Here is a 25,387-nt window from a genome sequence, read left to right as displayed (position 1 = left end):
TATGACAGTTTTGAGATAAGATTTTGCTGTAAAATGTATTAAAAATACGTAAATGGTGGATATCTCACTGATTTAATTATGCAGAACGTTTGAAAAATCAGTGGTATTGCCCTTTAAGCCTCACACAGGGGCCCATACATTTATTTCTCAGTCTCGTAGATACATTAGTTACATGTTGTATAGCTGTCACCAAATGATTTACAGAAAATATTGACTAATTAGTCTTCATTATTCCCTTTTTATTCATATTTAACCTTTATTACCTTACGTTTAATAACAACAGTAAGTCTAGGGGTCAATCTCTGTAGGCTACACTGAGATTTCTTATCCTGCACAATCGGTCATAAACATTACAGACGTCCTGTGGTGAAATTACATTAGCCCACCTTCCCATATACAACTAATCCCATCTGAATAGCACTTTAGACTGGAAACTGTAAAATTCAAGTATTTGATTATTACAATCAAGTATATTTTATTCCAACTGTATTATTCCCCATTTATACACTGCCAAAATGCCACCCTGTTTGTGTTTGCGTACGTGAATTTAATTCAAGTGTGTGTGCACATGACTCTCCGCGTGTGTGTGTGGTTTATCTGACGGTCACGCCAAGTTTCTCCAGCACACGCATGCCCTTCTCCTGGTACTCTTCTCTAGTCAGCCAGAAATTATCTTTATCCTTCATGATGTCAGCCAGCACAGCTCCGCCCAAAAACACCATGTGCTTACGACGAGGAGGGTCTTCAATACGGATCTTAAACTTCTACACAGAGAGAAAGAAAGAGAAAACGAAAGAGAGAGACTTGTTATGTCTTTTCATCTGTTCTTCTTGTGGCGGGCATATTAATGACTGTCTACAAGAGAGAGTGATGGTGGAGAGTAAAAACAAAGCAAATCTCAGTTCAGTAAAAAACAGCATTATATTAGAGCAGCACTATGTAAGATCTGATGATTTGGAGACCTCTATGGTGGAAACGTATAACTGCACACACAATGGTTTATGCTTCAGCTTCAGCTTCCTTTCCCAGAGTGGATGAATCTAATGATTGTGAGAGCACTGAAACTTGGTGAAGGACGTGTCTTCTAAGGATGTAAGTGAATTACCTCCTAATAATCATATCTTCATCAGTATAATGTTGATTTTACATTCGAAACCTAAAGATCGAACCGGACCTTCTTTTTGAGTGCGTGTGACGTTAATATGTAAAGATGCACAATGTGGCCTGAAGAACTCCCACAAAATCTGACCCGTCGTACCTGACTTTTAATTATTATTTGAGAAGTTACAGGGTGACTCACAGCAGCGCTTGTACCCCAAATTTACATGTTTTTGGTCGACTCAACAATGCTTCTTTCAATTTTAACAAAACAAATAATTAGTACATCTTTTTTAAAAAAAAATGTACTTTTCATTCGCATGTATGCATTTGGCAGACATCCTTATTCAGAGCGACTTATACAGGGTGATTCATCTGATTTCAAAATGAATTATTTCAATTGTAAATCATTCAAAGGAACAATGCAGTAAATTGTAAATGGTTTAGTTGAGCATAAAGTTTATGTAATTTTACAAGTGCTCAATATGAACCTCCTCCAGCTGTGCGGACAACAACAACGCTATAGTCAAATTCATCCTGTACTCGATTGAGCATGTTGGGTGTCGCTGAACTTATGGCTCTTTCAGTGCGATTTCGGAGATCATCCAGTGTTGTGGAACTAACAACGAACGCTCTGAGCTGTTGGAAGTATGATGGATTTGCTCTTATTGAAGTGGAGAACGCAAAACGCTCTCTGCTCAGGGGTCTCCATCTCCTCACAGACTGAAGGGAGCCATCTTCCGGTGACAGTCACAAACTCTATGACCCCCTCTTTCAATTGGTATGTGATTGGTTCCTCACGGTTGTAAAAATATGGCATTTTGAAATCAGATTAATCGTTTTGAATCACCCTGTATTTTATTCATGTTACAGAGCTCTGCGAATTTAGCATTAGGAAAGGACGTCTTACTGGTGTAGTGTGCTGTTCTTGCTTGGGCAGGGAAACAAACCAGTCTGCTGTGAGGAGGGCAGAGTGGGCAACAGGATAATGTTTTATTCTTATGGTGATAAATTCCATCACAAGAGGTGGGCAACATGATTACTTTCCTAACTATATCATAAAAAACAGTACTTGACATGTTTTATTATAAAGAAAGCATAATTAGTCCTGTTTAGTTGGATGTAGTGCAGCACAGTATGTGAAATTTTTAATACAAATCACTCTATACCTAATATTATACGTTTAAAACAATTTTATTTTTTGCCAAATTACCCACCCCTAATTTAATGTTTTTTTTCGCGGATAAAACACAGACGGGAATTGTGACGTTACCTAAAAATAGTATAAAAATTGGTGGTTTTACCATAATGTGATAAGTTCAGGCACTGATGTGTCTTGTATTTGTAAGCCCACTCCCAACAGCCTGTATTTTGAAAGTGGTCTATGCATTTTGCAATAAAACCCTTCGCTGGCCGTTTCACGCACCATACATGGCCCAATGGTGCAATGGTAAACGGTTCCCACAGCATGCAGTGCAAAATCCACCCCAATTTGGGTTGTGAAGTACAAACCAAAGTAACTTCCCTAATCAGACCCGACAAAAAGCTGCACTGTTGCAATTATTGAAGTCACACTTTGTGACTTTAAAGCCATTGCGTTTACTTTAGTTTTATTGTTTACAAATACTTTATTCCTGGAAGCAACTCCTTTTAGATGCCTCAGGAACTCTGACAAACTCTCCAACCCCATCCGGAGTCAATTTTTAAGGGCTTATGATTCGGCTGTTTACAAACGGCAATCATGCAAGCAACACTGAAACAACTTCTCAACAGTTCAGTCTACTCAAGCTATGTCTGGTGTCTGAAGTTCATGTGTTTTGCGTCATTATGAAAACTGCATGCCTAAACCATCGCAGATTTGCCTCAAGATCGCAGCTACTACTGTTCTTTCTTTGCTGTCTGCTGTCAATATTTATAGACAACTTCTTTGAGTTTAATTACCAACTCGCTGTGGTTTGGGTGGCGGGTTAAAAACAACTTCAATGTAGAGTTTTTAAAATCAGTGATTCAGACTTTAAGAAAAATCACTGGTTTTTAATAAGGCCCAACCCCATTGCTTCTTTTTACCCCTACCTCAACAAAAATCGGGACACCCTACCCCGAAAAAAGGAGCCTAAGGGCTAGGTGGTAGGGGAAAGGGGTGAAATGAAATTGGGCCTAAGTGAACCGTGGTCTGGCAAAAAACACTGATCCCCGATTCCAAGTGTACACTGCTGCTAATAACAGCAGACGAGCAATAAAATAACAGCAACGATATGCTTTAGATTTTGGCACATGGATCACTGCATGTATTTTTGAGCGACTTATCGGGTTAAATTCTAAATTACATTATTCAATCATAAAGACTCAGATATCAAGTATGGTTTATATTATTAGTGCTCTGAATGTGAAACCTGTAGACGTTAAACATCTGTGTTTCTATTTTTCTAGACCAATTAACAAACACACATGTATAATTTGGCACACTTAAAGTGTGGAACTAAACAAACCAAATGAAAACAATACAATATCACAAAAACTTCAAACTCTTTCGCAAACAAACTGGATGTGAAAGGAGCCTTAAAGACTGCACTGCCTTTTTTCAATGTGTGTCTCTTTATCAGCTCTGCTGTCACAGGATCACCGTCAGCTGGGTTCTTCTGTTTGCTGGACTATTCCGGATTAGACGGCTTTTCAAACTGTCTTCAGGCATCATCGATTTAATCAGTATAATTTAATTACTGATGACAAGATTAGTTTTCTTCTGATTTTTTTGGTTTGATCTGATCAGAGTCTTTTAATATTAGGTATCAGCAAATACCAAGTCTGATTCATCTGTATTTTCATAGATAATGCAGCTACACAATTTAGTTAAAATGATGCTACTCTGTGAATTAACATTACAGTAAATCTTCTCACCTTTATTATATGCATAATGTGGTATTCTGGACTGATATGTTTCGCTTTTAAGCCTATTTTGAAAATGGTCATACCATTAAGTGTTTAATATTGGAGTATGAATAAATTTGATTGACAGATCTGACAATGTGGCTGCAAGGTACTTTAACATGCTGCAGTGAAATCACTTCCTTCATGATATGCGCTTTTGTTTTATTGGTTTACTTATGTGACGTGTAATTTTCTCTGTTTTGAAGTTGCTGTTTCTGCTAACACTTGTTTAAAACCAGTGCTGTGGCTGCTGGTAAAGCAGAACTGGTGGTGAGTTGTGGGTGAAAAACACTGTGAGAGTGTAATTAGTGTATGGTTTTGGTGGCATGTTGTTCATGACAAGCGGCCTTGAATTTTTAAAATCGATTTCAAAAATATTTTTTATGGATTTGTGGGAACCCGGTAATTGGTGGGGTATAAGTTTCTATTATTTAGCTGCCTTTGCATCACAGCTCCGGTGCAAAACTTAAAAGGGAACTTCAGCCACTAAACATGTCAAGGCTGACTGATTATGTGTGGCATAAGAGGGGAAACTGTACATTTAATTAAGTCCTTCTTTTATTACTATGTGACCAGCTCATCAGGTCCTGGTTCTAAAATTACTCAGTGCATCTTTTCATCTTTAAATGACCACAGTTGCAGGCTTATGTGTTGGGAACATCTAGCCCCAAGCTGTGTGACAGTGGAAACATGGCACCACCTGGTGGCGGATGTGCAACATGGCACTACACTATTCCACTGAGTTTTTATTGTATTTTCTAGGTAAATTTAGGTGCTCTTCAGTAAAAACTGGAGAAGTAATAGGCCGCTATTACCACAGAAAACCTTGTGTACTAACCGAGAGCTTGTCTACGTCTCCTTTTAGCACTCTCTCCAAGTAAAGCTGCTTGAGTTCACGCTCCAGGCGAGATGGCAGACCAGGATACATCGTAGAACCTCCGGACAGAACGATATGCTTATAGAACTCAGCCCTAAAAGAGAAAAAGAGAGAGAGAGAGAGAGAGAGAGAGAGAGAGAGAGAGAGAGAGAGAGAGAGAGAGAGAGAGATTCAGATTTAATCCCTTTAAACCCAATAAATCTGGATTGGGGTGGGGGGGGTGGTCTGCACTTCAGTTAGTTATTTGATTCATAGCAGTTACTAAAAATTATTTCAGCTAGGCAAAAGTATCATATCACACCACAACACAAAGACAGCTCTGCGATACACAATACATATAACAATGTTTTGACAAAGACACAATGCACTAGTCGTCACATTTTTAAAAAGGCCATCATAACTCTGGGTACAATGATGTTTATTCAAAATACTGCACATACTGAACTACACAAATCCAATTAAACAGGATTCATGCTCTCTTTAAAAATGCAACATGCAGTTAATCAGGATTTTTTAAAGTACTGATGATAGACAATATGCCCAAAATCAATAATAATAATAATAATAATAATACAAATATCATCACATTGCCCACCTACACTACACAATCTCCAAGAAATTTTCATAATCTGGAGTGATTTTCCAGCTCGGTCATAAGTGACTGACGGCTCAGATAATCTGGTAGTCTGAGAAGAGAAACGAGTCAATCTTAAGCCTTCCGATCGAAATCCGTAATGATCAGAGGGTCTCTGATATTTTCATTAGATTTTCATGACTCAAAACGTTTGAGTTGTGTAGTGTGAGATGATCGGTCACATATCCTAACAAGTGATTCAGGCAACAGCCAAAGAGAGAACACGTGGTGAGATGCAGCGCATGGCAGAGACAGACAAGATGTTTGCTGAACACAGGCCAATCAAAGCATTTATCATATTTATAACATAGGGACCCAAGACGTCAAGGCTCTCTACAATTTCAAGTCAGCTTCTGGTCTGCAGTAAAATATTTCTCCAGCTCTCTATGTGATTTCTGTTTCTCAATCACATAACTCATTCCCAGTTTTTGCTACGCATCTTGTGTGAGGTAAAAGGCACAAACAGGTCCAGTCCAACATAGCCTTGTTTGTGTCATCATAACGGGGTAAATTTGGGATTTTGAGTGTATTTTTGTAGCCAAAACTCGTCTGTTTTTGCCCTATCGTCTAATGTGCACACCCTTACAACAAACACACAAGAAATTCTGAAACACTGATGTTAAGCATGTGATGCTCTCCATTTTCGAAATAGGAGATCGAAATATTTTAAAAATCAGCACATGCCCAGTTTTACTGTAGTAGTTAGTGAAGAATTCATAGTATTTTCTGAGTAATTGATTTGAATAGGATTTTAAGGGGTTATTGTTTGTTACAAGCTTCAAATAACATGGGCTGTATTTACCAGCTTAAAATGTCCATACTTAACCGAGAAGTGTTTAAAAGTGTTCACATTAGTATTATTGTGCATTTTTTTCCTTGTTTTTTTTTTTAACGGTGTGTCTTTTTGTTGTGATAACCACGGTAACCTACCTGGTGTCGATATCGGCCGCTTGGATGGTGTTGAAGAGCAGTTCAGCAACGCCCACCCCCTCCACGTTGATCAGGTGTGGCTGGAAGAGCGCCTCTGGAGCCTCAAACCGTTCACCTCCCACCTTTATTACTCTTCCGTCTGGTAGCTAGAGAGAGGAGATTCAATAATAATATTAAATTAATAATATTCCTACTATGAATACATAAATAGTAGGACTAATATATATACACACACACACACAGTTTATGCAAAGCTGTGGGCTCCCTGTTTAAATAAGTTAATACATCCTCTACCTCATCTGTCTGACCATTCTGATGACCAAGAGAATCAAAATATATTCTGACACACCGTATTTAGTGTGGTAGTGTGTGGTTTTGGACGCAGCCAAAGTTTGACAATGGAAATTTACAGCTTTCCCCTGCTGCCCCCCGGTGGAGGAAAAGGTGCTTTACAGACACTACTACCTGTGACTTCCTGTGTGAAGGTGTGCACCAGAGTGTTGTGTGAGCATGAATGTGTGTGTGAATTTCTAATTAATTATTAGTAACATGAGTGTTACAATTTAGTGAAAGTGTTTACCATTTATATGTAGTATAAATACTGTATGCACAGACACTTTAATCTGTACACACTGCCTATGATTTCCACAGTGCTTGTGGTTCAGCTGCTAAAGACTCTAATTATCAATGCACTGATAATACATGCACAGCAGTCAGTGTTGCTGTAGACCGGCAGCTGGATCTATTCTCCAGCCCCATTGTACACTGTCTAGTCCTGTGCTTAATGGTTGTATAGTTATTGTATATTCTATTGAAGTGTTTTTTGTACAGTGCTTGTACAGGATATGGTCTGTATTTATTGTGTTTATTGTTTTTTGCACTGTTGTCTGCTGCTCTTCTGTGTTCAATGTAGTGTAGTTTCATGAAAAAACTATATTTTGCTCTTCACTCAACACATCTGGAGTGAGCAAGGATGACTCTGACTGCGCCTTTGTCCACTTGTATGTGTCTCCACTCACGGTGTAGGATTCGACCAGCACAGTGGTCTCCAGAGCGAGTTTCTGCTCCTGCTCAATGTTGTAACCCACGTAGCACAGTTTCTCCTTCATCATCCTCACTGTCTCAAAGTCTGCAGAGTGGTTGAAGGCGTAACCCCTCAACAGCAGCAGCTACACAAGATCAGACACAGAGGGGAAAGTTCATACAAAAAGACAGAGAGAGAGATTTCTTTTTGTGTGTCTGAGCACACACAAGAGCATGTACCTGAGCTTTGATCAAGCAGCAACTGCCTGTATTTTTAGTGATGCATGATGATCAGAACCAGCAGATATTTGCTTCAAAGATAGACAGATGCTTACACTTGTCCAATATTTCAAACTGACATTTAATGATGTATTTATCATAAGCAGAAAGAGCAGAACGCTTAGAGGACGCTGGGTTACTGTGGTAAAAACAATGAATTTTATTCATTTTACTGCATTTGCAACCTTACAGACAAACTAAATTAAACTAAACAGAACTAAATCTGAACTGCTAATGCAGGTAGATTTAGTCCCAATTTCAACATTTTATAGACGGTTATGTCTCCACATCGGCAGATATGTACATGAAAATTACGGGCATCGGACCGAAATTCCCATTTACCATTATAGAGCATTAAAGAGCACCTTGTGAATGAAACACTAGAAGCCATATTGCCCCTACACTTCCTGCAGTGTACTGCACTGTGCCAGAATGATTGTGTTAATCATATGAACTAGAGGTGGGTAATATAAAGACATTTCATCATTATCTTGACAAATCTTGCTATCGTGCTGAACGTGCTTCTCTGAGTATATCGTGGACATCATAAGTAGTTAAAGAACACTGAACAACTGCATGTGTAATTAAAAGAGAACATAATTATGTCTGCTTCATTGGATTTAGTGCAGTTTGTGAGATGTTGAATGAAAATCACTGTACAGACTTTTTGATGACGTTTTAAACGTAGCACTAGTAGTGCATTGTGTCTGTGAATCAAAACATTGTGATACATCATGAAAATGTCTAAGTATCGAGTAATTACATTTCTGCCATAAAACCCTATCCTAATACGATAACTATAGAGCATTAAGGAGCACTTTTAAATCAAACCTTTGAAGTCATATCGCCCCCTATGCTTAACATAGCGTACTGGAATCTGTACAACTGACATTATAGTGTTTTTTTTTTTAAATGAAACACTGAGAGCCATATCGTCTTCTACACGTCCTGTAGTGCATTAACATTTGTCAGAATGACCACATGTACAACCCCATTTCCAAAAAAGGATGCTGTGCAAAATGTAAATAAAAACAAGATGCAATGATGTGCAAGTCATTTAAAACTTGAAAATAAATTGAAAATTGAAAATAACACGAAGACAACATATCAAATGTTAAAACTGAGAAATTTTATTGTTTTCTATATTTTAAAGTTTTAATTTGCGTTTGTGGATGCAGCTACATTTGTTGTTGGGCAAATATTTTTCAAAAATCAATAACATTTCTCAGTTTCAACATCTGATATGTTGTCTTTGTACAATTTTCAATTAAATACAGGGTTTAAATGATTTGCACATCATTGTATTTTGTTTTTATTTACATTTGGCACAGCGTCCCAACCTTTTTGGAAATGGGGTTGTATAACAAACCTAGAGTGCTCTTTTAAATGAAACAATACCATTTTATCACCTACGCTTCCTGTAGAGTACTGCAATCTTCCAGAATGAGCTCAGTACCACAAACATTATAGAGCTAACTTTACTAACTGTGGCAGTCCTAGAGTGAAAGCATGTGCCTCCCTGGGACTGACTGTATAAAAGTGTACGTACCTTGATGAGGTAGCGTGTGATGTCTCGGCCTGCGATGTCCAGACGACGTGTGAGGTGAGGGAGAGAGAAGCCCTCGTACACCGGACAGATATGAGTCACACCATCACCGGAGTCCACCACCACACCGGTCAGCAGACCTACATGCGCACACAATAAAAAGAAAGAGAAAGAAATACTGACATCAGAACCAGCCAGCAATGTGAGCAGCGCACACAGTAGAAGCCTGTAAGTGAATCAAATCATCAAACCAGACAAATCAGAAAAAACTACAGGTCTTTCTCAGACTGTTAGCCAGCTGTAAGAGGGTTAGAGTACCTTGAGCATAGAGTGTGAGCACGGCCTGGATGGCGATGTAAACACCAGCAAACTGGTACGTCTCAAACATCACCTACAGAGAGCCAAGAGAGACAAAACATTTATTTCTATATAAGAAGACAAAGTCAGCAATAAAGCAGTGCAATGTAGATACAAAGCAGAGCACATAAATACACTGAAGTGAAATATATTTTTGAGAAATTTCATAAAATGTTTATTTTTATATAGATTTTATAATTCTTTACTAACAAGCTATTTTAAATTTGGTGCTAAATTAATGATGTGTTGAATTATTTTGTATTTAATACAAACAATCTGAGGCTTAGACAAACTATCACACAAGATTACTCACTTAGCAACAAAAGCCAATGTTGCTAACAATAAATAACAACTCAAATGGACCAGACAGCATATTAGTAGTGTAACGCTAACTTTGCCCCTTACTAGTTTTCACTCATTAATAGCAACATTAGAATTTCTAAATGATGGGTTTTTAAGAATAACTGTGCAAAAATAGCTTTCACTTTTTTAATGGCAGTGCTCGCACATGATGAAAGAAATGCTTTAAAGCGAATGTTTAAAAAACAGTTTTAAAGCAAGAAATATTTTAAAGCAAAAAAAAACCCCTGCATTATCAGTGCTTAGAACACACACACACCTCAATGATCTTCTCCCGGTTCTTGGTGGGGTTCATAGGGGGCTCGGTGAGGAGGATCTTGCAGTTGCGCGAGTCGATGTTGAGCTTTTCGGGGCCGAAGGTGTAATCCCACAGATGCTTCATGTCGTCCCAGTTACGTACGATGCCGTTCTCCATGGGGTAGTTCACCTCCAGCATGGAGCGCAGCTCACTGGCTTCGTCCCCCACCATCAGGTCCTGCCAGGTTCACAGGTCAAAGGTCAAAAGATCAAAGAACAGCTCGGCTAGCACATTAGCCCGGTGAAGTTTACCATGTGTTAGCCAAAGAATGTGGTAGTACAGAAATGCAGCCTTTGGGGGGAAAAAAATCACTCCAGTCAAATTCTTGACTTCACTCCACTGTTTAGTTTTTCCACAGCAGTCCAGCATCAACAAACTTTAACCTCCCATAGTTGCTGCAGAGCCTGAGGCTAACTGAAGCCACTCTATGCTCTAAATCCATGTCTTCACTCTGTCTTCACTAACCAGGCTTCTAACTTTCATTTTGATTATTTGTTTTATGATTTAATTTAAAATAGGGACTCTCAGGACAGCACATGCTAAAAATATCTGAGGATTAACATAAAATAAAGCAATAAAAATATTTGCCAAAATAACCGATCAATAGTTTCTAAATCAATAGACAAGACTGATTTGTAAAATTAAATCAGACACAGACAGACACATTAAATTAAAGTCTAAAGAGACATTTAGAAAGTTATTAATGTTTCAAGAGATATTTCTGGGATTAGATATAAAATAATCTCAATTGCATAACGAAGGTGAAAGTCAAAGGAAAATAAGTTTCCAAAACTGGTTCAAATAATTGAAAGCTACAGAGAAACTGGGACACCTAACAACCACCTGCAAGCCTGCTAAACCACCAAAACTATCCCATTAAGATAAACAGCACTTAAAGCGTTCATCTGTGAGAGAGAGGAGAAAATCAAGCTCCACTCTTGATTCAGATATGAAAACATCCACAGGAGTTTCTGTCCATCCTTCCACTGTGAGACACTCAGCACTATGAGTCTGAAAGGATGTGTAGCTGTTAAGAAGCTCTTACTGAGAAAAGGAGACACATCAAACAAAGAAGCTGCTGCTGTTTCTCAGAACAATGGACTGACCACCCCAGAGTCCAGACCCCTACATCACTGAATGTGTTTGGATCATTTGGATCGCTGAGAAACCAGGTTTACAGTATATCTGTGGTTATTTTAAATGTCAGCATTGTTTTTTTTCCATAAATAAATGCTTTTCGCCCAAATAAATGGTTCTGCATACCATTTTCTAAGAAGCACTTGTGTAAAGCTTCCAATCTGGCTGCTCTGACAGCTGTTTTAGTACATTTTGTGCTGTTTAGACTGAGAAGAGCCCATAACGCCCTTTTTCAGAGACACATCTGGACATGCTGCTGCACAGTAGGAAGAGGAACATAATGATGCAGTTACACAGAAACAAAAATGACTTCACCGAGGTTAGCGCTCTGAAACTCAGCCAACACTGAGGCAAAAACACTCCATACACAGAGACAGATAGTCAGACATCATTAGTTGTTGTTAGCCCATTCCTTATTTTTATTCTGTTATCGGGACAAACTATTTCCTAACAGACTGCAAGGAAAAAATAATCAGTCAACCTGAGTCACAGTCCATGCACAGTCCAAACACACAAATACACACTCACCATCACTCTATTGCCCTAGAACATGTCAATAAAGAGAGAAAGAGAGAAATCAAAAGAAGGGAAAGAACCACAAACAAGAAAAGTGCAACAGAGAGAGAGAGAGAGAGAGAGTGTGAGTGTTTGAGTTTCCTCTCTGAAAATCCCTTATTCATCTGATAAGTGAGCGACAGTGTGGTCCACCCATTTAGTGATAAGAGTATGTAATGTTATCAGCACACAGTGAAGGTAACAATGTGTACTGAATAGCACAGGGTACAATGGAACGAGGGCCAGTGACCACGCTAAACTTGACCAAACTGACATTTCAGTGAAGTAATTAGTCTCACAGAACCAGATATGACCTCAAAACAAGAATGTCTGGGGAGAACCATCTGGCCCTGCAAGACCATAAAGTAATATGCAGTGGTGACACAGTATCACCCTTGCAGTGTTTGAGTGCCTTACCAACACAACATGCAGCACCACCACCGTAAAGGCAAAGACTGGTGGTAAATTTAATACGTACTCCAGGGGGCGACGCTATCTATTGCATGGTACCACTGGCTACAGCATTTGACAGACGATCTTATCCAGAGCGACTTACGATTTGATCATTTTACACAGGTAGGTGAAGGTAGTGTTGGGAGTCTAGCCCAAGGACTCTTATTGGTATAGTGTAGGGTGCTTATCCCAGGACTGAACCCCAGTCTACAGCGTAGAAGGCAGAGGCGTTACCCACTACACTATACCAACCACGTCTCAGCCACGAAGAAGCTGAACCTCTGACCCAAGTGGCCACCAGCTTTGGAGAGTTTTTGGTCGACATTATCCAATGTCGGCATAAAATGATGAGAGTCTTGCTGGAGTTGCGTCGTTGCATCTCGATTGTTTCGTGTAAGGTGGTCAGGATGGCGGTCTTAAGTCGGTCTTTGTCTCGTTTTGATACTACAACAAAATTAACACCGTTTATATTATCATAAGTTTTAAGTCTTCGTCACGTGCATGTGAGAGTGAGAGGGTGAGGGTGAGCGAGAGAGAGGGAGAGAGAGCAAAGGATAGAAAGCACGTGCGAGAGCCTGAAATCTCTGTAAAAAAAGGTAAAGTTGTTCCACTTCAATACAATAATCACATTAACTTAAATATAAACTGGCTGTTTTAATGTTTCAAGTTCACTGAGTCTGTAACAGTAACGCAAGGAAATGTGCAGAGGACTTGGCATTGCTGAGGAAGCATCAATGACTGCGTATACATGCACTCAATAATCCGATCATAATCAGATTTGCGCAGTTGTCCAATTATTCTAAATGGTCATGTAAACGCCATACTCCGATCTAGAAGTCCAATTAAGAAATCCGATAAAGAGAGTTGGATTTTAGCTCAGTAATCTGATTTCTCAGTGCATGTGAACTCTTACTCTGATTTCTTTCGGATTTCTCAGTCTGTGCATGCACGAGATCAGACGGCGGATGTCGCAAGATGGCGGCAAAACACTTTTGGGCGCCACTGAAACCAAACACGAAATGAAGGATTTAAATATTCATCTTCTAGATGATGTAAGTTCATATTTTCAGCTAAAGTGGCGCAATGTTTTTAAAAAAAGCCGCAGCATGAAGTTTGAGTTTTACGTTACGTTTCCGTCTCGTCTTCTGAGTTTATTGGCTGGTTGCAAAGCAGAAATCTGATTACTGCCTAATGCTTGTAAACCTGGAGTTTCCCATTATCTGATTACTCAAGTACATGTAAACATGTTGATTGGATTACTGACAAAATCTGATTTTCTGCAGTTATCGGATTATTGAGTGCATATAAATGTACTTAATTTTTTTTTTGCTTTCTATTACACTTGTCTCTAATTTTGTTTGTTTGTTTTTTATGGTTTAGTTCTGTTACGGTTTAGTTTTGTTGGTGTGTAAATCTTTATGTTAAATAAAAAACACATTTTTCAGGTTAATTTAAAAAATACTGGGTGATGATCTGCCAGCATATACAATTCCACAGTGAACTGGGCTGAGCCCCAGATCTTTACATGCTCAGCCAACATATCATCCCTTTGGTAGCGAGCGAAGAGGGGAAAAAGGGTTTCTCTGTTTGTAAATTTCCACCAGGTTCATAAAGCGAAATAATCTCAACAATCTAGTTTCAGTCTTGCAAATAGTGACCCTGCATGATCCCCAGTCTTTGCAAATATAGTCTGTGACTAAAAACTGTGACATTGTCTTCAGATGCGAGAGGGACTTTAGTCTTTCAAAAGTCTTTTCCAGGTCTTCTAGAGTATGGTTAGCATCAGCAAACCAGTTGAATTTGTACACATTCACAAACATCCACCTTTAACTTTTTACTCTTCCGCAAGATCCAGAGCCTATTTGGTTAGACACAGACCTTCATCAACGGTTTGCCAACAACCGAACATGAAAGAAGAATGGAAGTCGAACCTTGAAGTAACACTGAATATTGCTTTCTGAATATTACAGCAAAGTGTGCCAGAACAAGGACAGCTGCCCAAAACTAGGGCTAAATGGCCATTTGGAGCAGGCATGTAGGACAGTTTCCCAAAAGCATTTTAATGTTATAATCATTTAACAGAGAGACGGAGAGAGAGACATACAACCTTTATGATGGTCTTTTTCCTATGGCTATTAACAGAAGAATAAAAAGTCAGGATTGGATGAAGATTCATTTCGATGCTGTGTCCATAGCCATTCTACAATAAAGGCTTTTTAACTCACTAAACAGTGGATTTGGTTTTGAACAGAGAGCATTTTTCATATCCCGGTGATTTTTCACATCTTTCAGCAGTATTTTCTGTGTTTGTAGTCTTTTAAATATGTACGTTGAGCCTCTTTCTGACCGCACATCTGCTCTTAGCTGAACACTGTTTGGGTGGTGGACCACTCTCAGCGTCAGTGCTGTGCTGTGCTGAGAACCATCCACCACCCAAACAGTATGTGATCAGTGGTGTTCCTCTTTCCACTGACAGACAAGATAGGGGTGATGAACTGTGCAGCCACGGGTGGGCTACACTCAGCATCTCTAAACCAACAAAGTGCACCTACATTGTAGGTGTTTCCGATAAAATGGCCAATCAGTGTCGGTACAAGGTAGGTGTTTCTAATGAAGCAGTAACTCGCTGTAGATCGATCTCAATATTGTTCACAACAGCCATGGAGAAAACAACCGTGGTTATGCTGATGTGCATCTGTGTTTAAGGGTTTTGTGAAATGCTGCTTTTTACCTTGATCTCGATGTTGCCCACTTTGGCTGTGGAGCGGATGATGGGCCTCCCCACCAGCGCCGGGAAAATGTGCTCGGGGAAATTCGAGCCTGCATAGCCACACTTCACGAACTGAGAGAGAGGAAACACATGAAAGAAAGACAATTACTTCATGCGCTGCATTTGACATCTATACAGCTTTATGAAAAAGCTGAAGAGTTTGCACACCCAGTCAAATTACATATGAAGATAAGTGAACACATCCTCCTCAGAGAACACGTCACATTTTCCTGCAAATTTTAGTGCACAATTTCTATTTATTTGCCAAGTTAACATACTGGGGAAAAATAAAACAAAATATAAAATGTGCCGTAACTCCTGCATAACACACATTTATGTTTTATCCTCCCCTCCCCCACCCAATATGTTACATTAAGTAAATAAACAGTTATTGTGCATTAGAATATGCAGAAGTGTGTTCTCTGCAGAGGATGTGTTCATTTATTTTCACTTAGAAAAAAGAAAAAAAAAACGTAATTTGACCAGGGGTGTTTTGTGTACACCCGTGAATTACTACATACTGCGACTGTGATACACCTTGCAATACATATTAAAAATGCAATGCTGAAATTAAAATGCGATATTAAAAAATGATTTGGATTATTAAAAAAAATACACAGGAATACCCTGATTCATCAAAACACCCAAAGAAAAAAAAACAACGGTAACTGTGATTAGGACTGAACGATTTGGGGAAAAATATCTAATTGCGACTTTTTAACTAAAAATTTTTTGCAACTTAAATTGCAACAGTGACTTACACTGCAATTATTTTCTATAAATTAAGGTTCAGCCCTATTTATTTTGCCAAGAAGACCAGAATATCCACTTTTTCTGGCTTAAGCCTCGAACCCTGAATGTAATGTGCCACAAAGCCAGTAAATTGTGGCTGCGATGTCACAACACATGGAGGTTTTGTTGCCTCTGAATGGTCTAACTCATCTGCAGGCAGTTCAAAAGCTTTGTGCTATTAGATTAAACTTCCCCGCTGAAAACTTTAAATGTTTATTCGGTCCTCTCTCTTCTCTGAGTGTATCTTACTCACCGACTTCTCTGGAAATCTCAGTCACTGATTAAACCAGAAATTGATTCAGACATAAAAATCTTGGAACAGCAACTTAGTTAGTGCTTCAGTGTCACTTAATGTCTATATAGTCTTTCCATATGTTTTAATAGTAATTTTGTGACCTGACGGATGCGGATATTTTGTTTTTTTTTAGGGGGGGGGGCAGGTGGGTAGGGTCTGAAAATGTAGACTTGTTATATAAGGTTTTATATATGGCAGTTAAAGTTTTCATACTGTTCCATAAACAGTCTGTTGTTGTCTTACAAAATCACTGTTTTGCACAATGTCGTGTTGACGTGCAATGCTTCCTTTCGAAACAGATCATTATTTTTATTTCTCGCAAACAAATTTAATAGATAATTAGATCAAAAATCTTTGGCTCAGAATCATAAGTCAAATCAAACCTGAAAATATCTATCATTACATCCCTACTGTACAGTCCTAACCCTAAAAGAGCTCAGCTCAGAGCTCACAACCCCCCCGACCCTTCACGCGCCCTAACGCTGAAGAGTGGCTATCAGCAGCAGGGTGTAATTAAGAGGAACAAAGCAAACGTCTAGACGTGTTTAGACAAGCAGCGAGGGGTACCTGGGACTAAATCTTGCAACAAAACATCATACTAAGAAAACAGGGAAATTCCACTGATTTTTCCAAAAAATACTAATCCAAAATAATTAAATGGTTAAGGATGTAAACAAAGTCAGAGCAGTTTGAAATGAGCCATTCTAGAAAATACTACGCAGTCAGAATTGCTCACAGTGGTGGTGATAAGAACCAGACGTCTGAAGAGTTTAACACCTCTAAAAGCTCCCTCACAGAAAGTAGTGACATCAAACAGTTATAAATAAACCGTCTGATGTCTGAGACACTGTTTTACAATAGCTCAGAGATAAGATTTTGGCCTCGGGATGTGAGTTTTGTCGAATTCTTTTGGCCGATAAGCGACGATAGTCAGTGATTAATTCAACCCACAGACCTACAGTCGCAGACACGACCCATGACATCAAACACAGCCCAGTGTTTTACATAAACAGGCTTTAGGCTTAATTAAATGAAAAAGGCAGCCTAACTTAACAGATGACAGTAACTCAACATAGTCCAACATATGCAGCAGTCCATGAGACGGAGGGTGTTATTCGGTGCAGGCACAAGCTGAAATTGTGTTCAATGAAGTTTGATGTTTGAAATATTTTTGGTTGCAGTTTGTCTTCTCAGGAGTGACAAAATGTGAGTTTGATCAATTTTGCAAATTTATTTCATGAGAAATCAAGGAGACAAAGTTGAATATCCAACAAACATCCAATTCAAAAGCAACTGTACTGCACTGTCCTGGAGAGAGACAGAAGACTCTCGCAATCTCAGGTTCAACTCGGCTTTTTAGGGCTTCAGTATTTGCCAGATTAACCTGAACATTGTCTTCAGTCAGTCTGTAAAACATTTCACAGCCCACTAATTTTTGGCTAATTCGAAGTTTGTTTAGTCGTTCCATCACAGCAGACACATACTAACGATTAGCTGCAAAGCAGTTGTTACTCAGCAAGCAACGCTCAGTGGAATGACTCAATGAAAAAACTCGTGCTAGAACGAGTCTCAGCCAATCAGACTGTGATGTTGGAACTGTTGCATAATTACTTACATTTACCACATATTAGGGACATATATGGCCTTGGCGAGGCTAGGTTAAGTCCACATGCATGGTTTACACAACAATCAATGTAAAGTCAGCAGATCTCAGCTTCTAAGCTTTATGTGTTCTTACATTTACCACCATTACCAGCCCAATTCAATGAACAAATACGCTTGACGCTTCATTTTGAGTGGCCCTTTTTAGAGGAAACAAACAAACAAACAAACAAACAATCAACTGACTCTCAGTAACGTCAAAAACCTATAAGGGTTAGGATTAGGTTTTGGGTTGAGGTTAAGTTTAGGGTTAGAATTAGGGACAGAGGGCCAGGATTAGGGCCAGGGTTAGAATTAGGGTTAGTATTTACAGTCAGGGTGAAGGTTAGGTTTTGGGTTGAAGTTAAGGTTTGGATTAGGGTCAGGGTGAGGGTTAGGATTAGGTTTTGGGTTGAAGTTAAGGTTAGGATTAGGGTTGGTTTTGGGTTGAGGTTAAGATTAGGATTAGGTTTCAGGTTGAGGTTAAGATTAGGATTAGGTTTTGGGCTGAGGTTAAGATTAGGATTAGGTTTCAGGTTGAGGTTAAGATTAGGATTAGGTTTTGGGCTGAGGTTAAGATTAGGATTAGGTTTCAGGTTGAGGTTAAGATTAGGATTAGGTTTTGGGCTGAGGTTAAGATTAGGATTAGGTTTTGGATTGAGTTAAGGTTAGGATTAGGGCCAGGGTTATGGTTGGTTTTGGGTTGAGGTTAATATTAGGATTAGGTTTTGGGCTGAGGTTAAGATTAGGGTTAGGGCCAGGGTTATGGTTGGCTTTGGGTTTAGGTTAAGATTAGGTTTTGGGTTGTGGTTAAGATTAGGATTAGGTTTTGAGTTGAGGTTAAGATTAGGGTTAGGATTAGGGCCAGGGTGAGGGTTAGGATTAGGTTTTGGTTGAGGTTAAGGTTAGGGTTAGGATTAGGGTCAGGGTTGGTTTTTGGGTTGAGGTTATGGTTAGGATTAGGGTTAGGATTAGGTTTTGGGTAAGGTTGGGTAACGTTAGGGTTTTGTGTAATGGAAGTAACATATTACCAAAACATCTACTTAATGTAAGTAATGTATCAACAGAACATCTACAAGATATTTACTCCAATGTATTCAGATGCTGCATTACTGCTACGTCACTGGTATGTTGTTGATGTGTTACTGATACTCTGTTTAGAGTTTATTAATCATCTACAAAGAACCACTCCAAATAAAGCGTTACCCATATATGGACTGACCGGCTCACATCCATAATTTAAACAGCCATCAACACAAAGTCAGCTGTAACTTTTTTTTTGTCATGGAACTAACCATGAGCTCACAAACACGTCTACAGATGCCTACAGATTACACTCAACACAAGCAACATGACAGTTAGGAAGAGTCAGTCGTAGCCTACCTTATCACTGTGTCATGTGGCCTTATATTCTAGTTGCGATAGTGTTGTAAACTACATTTAAGATGGTTTAAACTCCAACTAGTGGCAGGAATTGACTCTACAAAACTTGGAGTTGCACATCACTTAGCAGGGCTACAGGAACAAGTTGTGCTCTTGTGCTCTCAAGCGTACAATTCAAAAACTGTCCAAGTTAAATGAAAAACCCATCAATTCAAATATTCAGTTTATCGGAAATTAAACTAACTTTTTAACTGAAACCATTGGTCGAACGTTTGTTGGTCAACAGTTAAATGGATTAATCACTAACTAACTAATCCCTACCTGAAATATATTTTTAAAAGCCATTAATGGCGGAGGGGTACATGAAGGGCGTTCTAAGGCAAAACAGTCCCAAAAGAAAACTTTTCAGATTTACTACTACTTTATCCTTTTCGACATTACAAATAAAAACTATATATGTATGTATATATGTTCACTGATGGTTTTGGATAGTAAATAAAATAGCTATATTTATGTTGCAGGCATCGTGACCCCTGGTTCCTATCACCACCACTGTAAAGAAATCAGTCAGTAGGTTTCAATGCAATGAACCATTTCACATCAAACCACCCTGAAATTTGTTTACACCTCAAAGATTGAACTATGCAGAAATTTTGAAAATTCTGTGACATTTCCCTTTCATCAGTACAGGCTATTTATTTTAATTTATCTTTGAAGTAAAGGCTTGGCCAACTTCAGCAGTGTAAGTATGGGTATGAGTCATGTTCAGCGTTTGCAAAGTGCGAGCCAACTTCCTGTGTTAACGCTAGGTTTGGTGTCAGCAGTCGAAAATACATGCGCTCGTCTTTGCCTCTTTGATTAGTCATAGTGCTCCAGGCTACATCTGGCTGAAGAAACAGAACTTCATAAAAAAGTGCAGTAAGGTAAAGCACTGTCAGTCAGCTCGGCCTCAAGTTAAACTGGATTTGTTTTTTGAAAAAGCAGCAGGTTGGAGAGTAAAAGGATGTGGAAAAAGCCCTTATTGAGCTGTAAGCTATTTAAATCTAACCACTTTTGCACAGTCAGTCGGTTCACATCAAAGTTCATTCATTCATCCGCTACAGCGAGACAAAGCGCAGCTGCAGATTACAGGCAACTCCGACAGGAGGAATGAGTGCATGTCTTTGTGTTTATATCACTGTGAGGAACAAACGAACAGATGCAGATAGAAAAATGAACACTAACACCTGATGTATGGCTGCCCTGCATAAAAGAAAGATTTTTAATAAAAGAAGAAAAAGTAGAAGAGGACAAGCGTTGGTCAAGACTGTTGTGGTTTAAATTAGTGGGTTAGGTGTAGATCAACAGGAACTAGTCAGTCAGTCAGCCAAAGGTAAAGACTAAACATGGAGAAGCAGTGTTTAGCTTTTATGCTGCTCTTAAATAAGAGCGCCGACATTACACTCTTAAATCTGGGCTGAAAACGCTGCATGAGCAGCTCTAAGCTCAGTTTAAAACACTGTTAGCTCCACTGCACTTCTCTGCTGTATTGGCACTTTATCATCCTAATTTAATTTTGAATTAGATTTGTAGTGTACTGTCTAATTTCTTCTTTTAAATCTATTGCTTGTAGTTTTCTTGTAATCATGCTTTTAATTTATATTCTCCTACATGTTTTTAAGGTATAATTTGAATTATCTTTGTATTTTCTCAGTTGTAAAGCACTCTGAATGGCTGCAGTGTAGGTAAGATGCTATATTACTCTGTTGTTGGAAGAAAACCTCATATCTCCAAAATGGTAACTTTACAGGAGAACGAAAAACATACTTTACTTTTAATGTAAGTCAATGGAACCAGAATTTTTTCCAAGTCATTCTGGGCTGTTTCTTTTGGTCCATTCACCATGAAATTTACACACAATGTAAACGGCAACAAGCATTTTCAGATTACGACAAAAACTAAAAAGCGACAAAAATAGAGATACGAGGTTTTCTTCCGACAACAGCAATAAGCAAAGTTGCCTTGTCTTGTCTTGAGAGAGCTGCGGTTGACTACAGCCATGCAGGATGGAAAACCCCTCAAATATAGGAAAACCAAATTTGTGTGTGTGTGTGTGTGTGTGTGTGTGTGTGTGGGTTCACACTGCACCTCGGAAACTTCCTTTTTCTTAAAAAAAAAGTACTGAACTTCTTAAACAGAAACTTCCTTTGCTCTGCCACACTTAAGCATGTTTACATGCAGAGCAGCATCATGAATTAATGACAATAATCAGGTTTATAGCAATAATTCATTTTGCATTCACATGCAAAGCAACAGTACGATTACTCAAACTTTTACACGGTACGAATGAAACAATCTGCACTCTTCCTGTAAAAGGTAATCAGAGGCTGTTTACTCTTTGCATCAATGGTGCGTTTCCTATATCCGCGAACGATCAATGTGGAATCTATGCAGAATAATGCAGAAATGCATCTGTCGAGTGTTCGGACCAGCAGGGGAGAGGATAAACAAAGAAATGCAGGATGGAAGACATGCCTGGCTGGAGTTATGCCCAAACCAAGTACCTTCCTCCACTCTGGGCCAACGAAAGCAGTCGATTTGTATGGTAACAGGAAAAAAAAAGTGAACAGGAAATGGAAACTATGTACATGTTAAAGGCCTTTTTATATGGCAAAGTGAAATAAGATGTCATCTGGCTACACCGGGGGCACATTTTAGTTAAAAGTGTGAATGGAATCCACCCCAGGCGCATCCAGTCACAATCTGGACGAGAAAAATTGACATTATGAACTCTTATGAAGCACTAAAGGCTACTTGAGTGTTATTAGCTCCCCCTTGTGGTGAACCTTCATGCTGCTAAACGTGAGCGAGTGAGTTCATGCCAGGTTAGTAAGTTGCTTTGCACCTAAAACAAAACAAAAAGTAGATAAAGCTGTCTAATAAACATACAGAGCTGAATCACAAGCGTGTTAATCTACTAAGGTCTTTCTCTTATTCTAGATATGTAAAACCTGAGTACTAGCTTGAATGTAAATATGCTTAGTTGTGCATTTTATCTACTCTAACACCTATATTAACCCCCAGAAAGGAGCTGAGCAGTTGAGAAAGTCGTGTTAGTGCAAGGAAAAACAATAAAGTGTTATTAGTGCTTTATTAAGACTGAGAAAACAGGTGTGATGAATCTGCCATTGATCACTGGCTGTCTAGCTGTCTAGCCAGGAATCAATGAGCTTTAGCCAGCTAGCTTAGCTCAAGCAACCGCAACGTAAACTCCTTCCTATTTGTATCTGGAGCTGTTTATTAAATGCATATTGGCGTGCAGAGGTTTTTTTTAAAAACGAGTAAAATGCTTCAGTTTGTGGATGAACGTGAAGTGAATGAATAAAACAGTCAAGCTAAGCTAAACTAGCGAAGCTACCCGGCAGTGCTAGAAGCGCACGGCGTTAGCCGGGCAGCTAACGCTGCTTCATTATCGTCCGTTTCTGATCTGCAGCCGCTTAAAATTATGAAAACCGGTTAATGTGACCCGTCTAAACCGCAAAAGGGCGTCTATAAGGCACAGCCAGGGCTTTATTTCCTTTACTTCCACACTGCTGACAGCCACATTCCTCCGACCAGCCGTAACCCAGATGAGGCTGGAGTCGGCTTCCTATTCGCTCGAATTTTCCCGTTCCACCTTAAATGGAGCGGCGGTCAATGGCAGCCCGAGGCGCCAGAACGTTACTGCTGCACCGTTTAAGGTGGAACGGAACAATTCGAATGAGAAGCCGACTTCGGCTTCGCGTAACCCAGCCCAACTCTGCACTTCCCGTTCCGCGACACTCGCTCGTCCTGCTGCGGGCTCGTTTAAAACGCGCCCAAAAGGAGGACGGAAAACAGCACGAGTCCGCTCTCCGCACTCACCCCGGTGCCGTTGTCACAAACCACCACTTTCCGTCCTTGGCTGTCCATGTTTGCCGAAGCCCGGGGAAGCCGCCCTGTCCTCAGCCCAGCTCTCCGCGGAAAGCGCCGCCCTGCCGCTGCCGAGCTTCCGCACTCAGCCAACCACAGCGATGAGCGGCGCAGAGCGGAAAGCCTTCAGAATAAAAGTCTCTGCACTATCTGGGCATGATGTGGCTTTGACATGCTGGAAAAATGGTCTGGGTTGGGTTACTGGTCCTGGAGATCTGCCACTCTAGAGAGCTCACATCCAACACACCTGGCTCTGTTGTTCAGCCCTCATTACCTGGATCAGGTGTGATAGACCAGGGTCGAAGCTAAACTCTGCTGGGTGGTAGATCTCCAGGACCCTGGGATTTACCTCATTCCCCACTGCCAGCCACCTGTACTGCTGGGCGCCACTTCTTTATTTATTGTGACTTGTCTTGTGTACTTGTCTCGTATGTGCAATATCCTTCCTGTATGTGCAATACCTCCATCCCTCTACTGCCCTCTGGTTTATATACAGGAGCATCCTGCAGTAGAATAAGAATCGCATTGTATTTTTGAACACATATACAGTATATGGACAAAAGTATTGGGACACCTATACATCACACCTACAGGAGCTTTTATGACATTCCATTTTAAATCCATAGGCAATAATATGTAGTTAGTCCCCCTTTGCAGCTGTAACAACCTCCCCCTATCTGGGAAGCTACAAGATTTTGGAATATGTTTGTGGGAATTTCTGCATCACCGATGTTGGACGAGAGGGCCTGGGTCGCAATCTCTGTTGTAGTTCATCCCAAAGGTGATTGATGGGGTTGAGGGCAGGACTCTGTGAGGGCCAGTCAAGTTCTTCCACACCAAACTCACCCAGCTATGCCTTTATGGACCTTGCTGGAACAGAAAAGGTTCTTCCCCAAACTGTTCCCACAAAGTTGGAAATGTCTTGTTCTGTTGAAGCATTAAGATTTCCCTTCACTGGAGCTTAGGGCTCCTGGCCAAGCCCTGACAAACAACCCCATAGCATTATCCCTCCTCCACCAAACTTTACAGCTGGCACAATGCAGTCAGGCATAATGTATAAGGTAACATTCTCCTGGCATTCGCCAAACCCAGACTCTTCCATCAGACTGCCAGATAGAGAAGCATGATTTGTCACTCCATAGATTGAGTTTCTACTGCCTCAGAGTCCAGTGGTGACGTGCTTTACACCACAGAAGCAGCCTTTTTGACAACTGAAGCTTGTAGAATAAGCCCTTATGAATGATAATAGAGGTTTATGTCAGTTGTCATCAAAGGGTTACACAGCTGTCAGTCTTACAAATGGTTTCTGTAAGATTGCATGACAGCAAAATGACAAAATGGCAAAGCATTACCATTTTCTTTATCTATGTGATGACTATGAGACGTACATACTTACGGACATTGTTTGTAGCTGTTTTGTGAGAATGACGCTTACATGCATTTTTGGCCTCAAAGTGTTTTTCTATAAATTTATTGTTTTTAAGTATTTTAAAACTTCGTGGTCTATATTTTTACATTATTTTGGAATATTTGAAAGGCTCTGCATGGCGTTTTTACCATTCAGTTATGTGCATCTTTATTTATTTATCTCCAGAAAACAAAACACAAAACTGGTACTCAATTACACGTCAAGATAATTAGTAGATTCCTTAATAAATAGCCTTAGCACTAAATAGGATTGGTACTAACCAAGTTTCTGGAGAGGTAAGACAGTTAGTGAAATTGAAGAGGCAACACAGCTCCAACAGCTTCACAGCTTCAACAGGTGTATTCTCAGGCAATGCTTAAAAAAAACAAAAAAAAACAAAAACAACTTTATAAATAGAACAACAGTAACAGCATTTCCAAATTTAACAACTAAAGGACATCAAACGCAGACGGTTTCCAAGAATTCACCGTACTGAAAATAAATCAGTGTTTCATCAGCTACGAAGCTCGCCATCCAACGATAAAATACGCAAACTGTAGAAAAAAGAAAAACAACACTCAAAATAGACGAAGTCGAGGGTCGCGTAACACAGACAAACCCAAAGAATCATAAAGACAAGGAATGATCAAATGTGCAGTAGCGTCATTTACATAACACATGGATGTGGAATTA

The 25,387-nt window shown here is 39.6% G+C and overlaps 1 protein-coding gene across 1 annotated transcript; it reads right to left on the bottom strand.

The window, feature by feature from the left end:
* Positions 1 to 231: 231 nt before the first annotated feature.
* actr2a (actin related protein 2a) lies at positions 232 to 23,353 on the bottom strand. The gene is made up of 9 exons (XM_036557310.1): positions 23,239 to 23,353; positions 15,207 to 15,317; positions 10,292 to 10,507; positions 9,634 to 9,706; positions 9,319 to 9,455; positions 7,487 to 7,636; positions 6,468 to 6,613; positions 4,865 to 4,997; positions 232 to 764 (listed from the first exon to the last, which is right to left on the bottom strand). Exons 1-9 carry the CDS (start codon positions 23,284 to 23,286, stop codon positions 594 to 596), a joined length of 1,185 nt encoding a protein of 394 aa, XP_036413203.1. The 5' UTR covers positions 23,287 to 23,353; the 3' UTR covers positions 232 to 593.
* Between the last annotated feature and the right edge of the window lie 2,034 nt (positions 23,354 to 25,387).

The sequence above is a fragment of the Colossoma macropomum genome, unplaced genomic scaffold, assembly GCF_904425465.1.
Source record: "Colossoma macropomum unplaced genomic scaffold, Colossoma_macropomum, whole genome shotgun sequence".
Lineage (NCBI taxonomy): Eukaryota > Metazoa > Chordata > Actinopteri > Characiformes > Serrasalmidae > Colossoma > Colossoma macropomum.
The sequence above is the reverse complement of the archived record's forward strand: the minus strand, read 5'-3'. Positions and strand labels throughout refer to the sequence as shown.

Excerpts from the sequence above, each read along its gene's own strand:
- actr2a (XM_036557310.1), bottom strand. The coding sequence starts at position 23,286 with ATGGACAGCCAAGGACGGAAAGTGGTGGTTTGTGACAACGGCACCGGG. Across the intron at positions 15,318-23,238 it reads TTTGTGACAACGGCACCGGG|TTCGTGAAGTGTGGCTATGC; the intron begins GTGAGTGCGGAG and ends CCTCTCTCTCAG. Across the intron at positions 9,707-10,291 it reads ACCGGGAGAAGATCATTGAG|GTGATGTTTGAGACGTACCA; the intron begins GTGTGTGTGTGT and ends GGCTCTCTGTAG.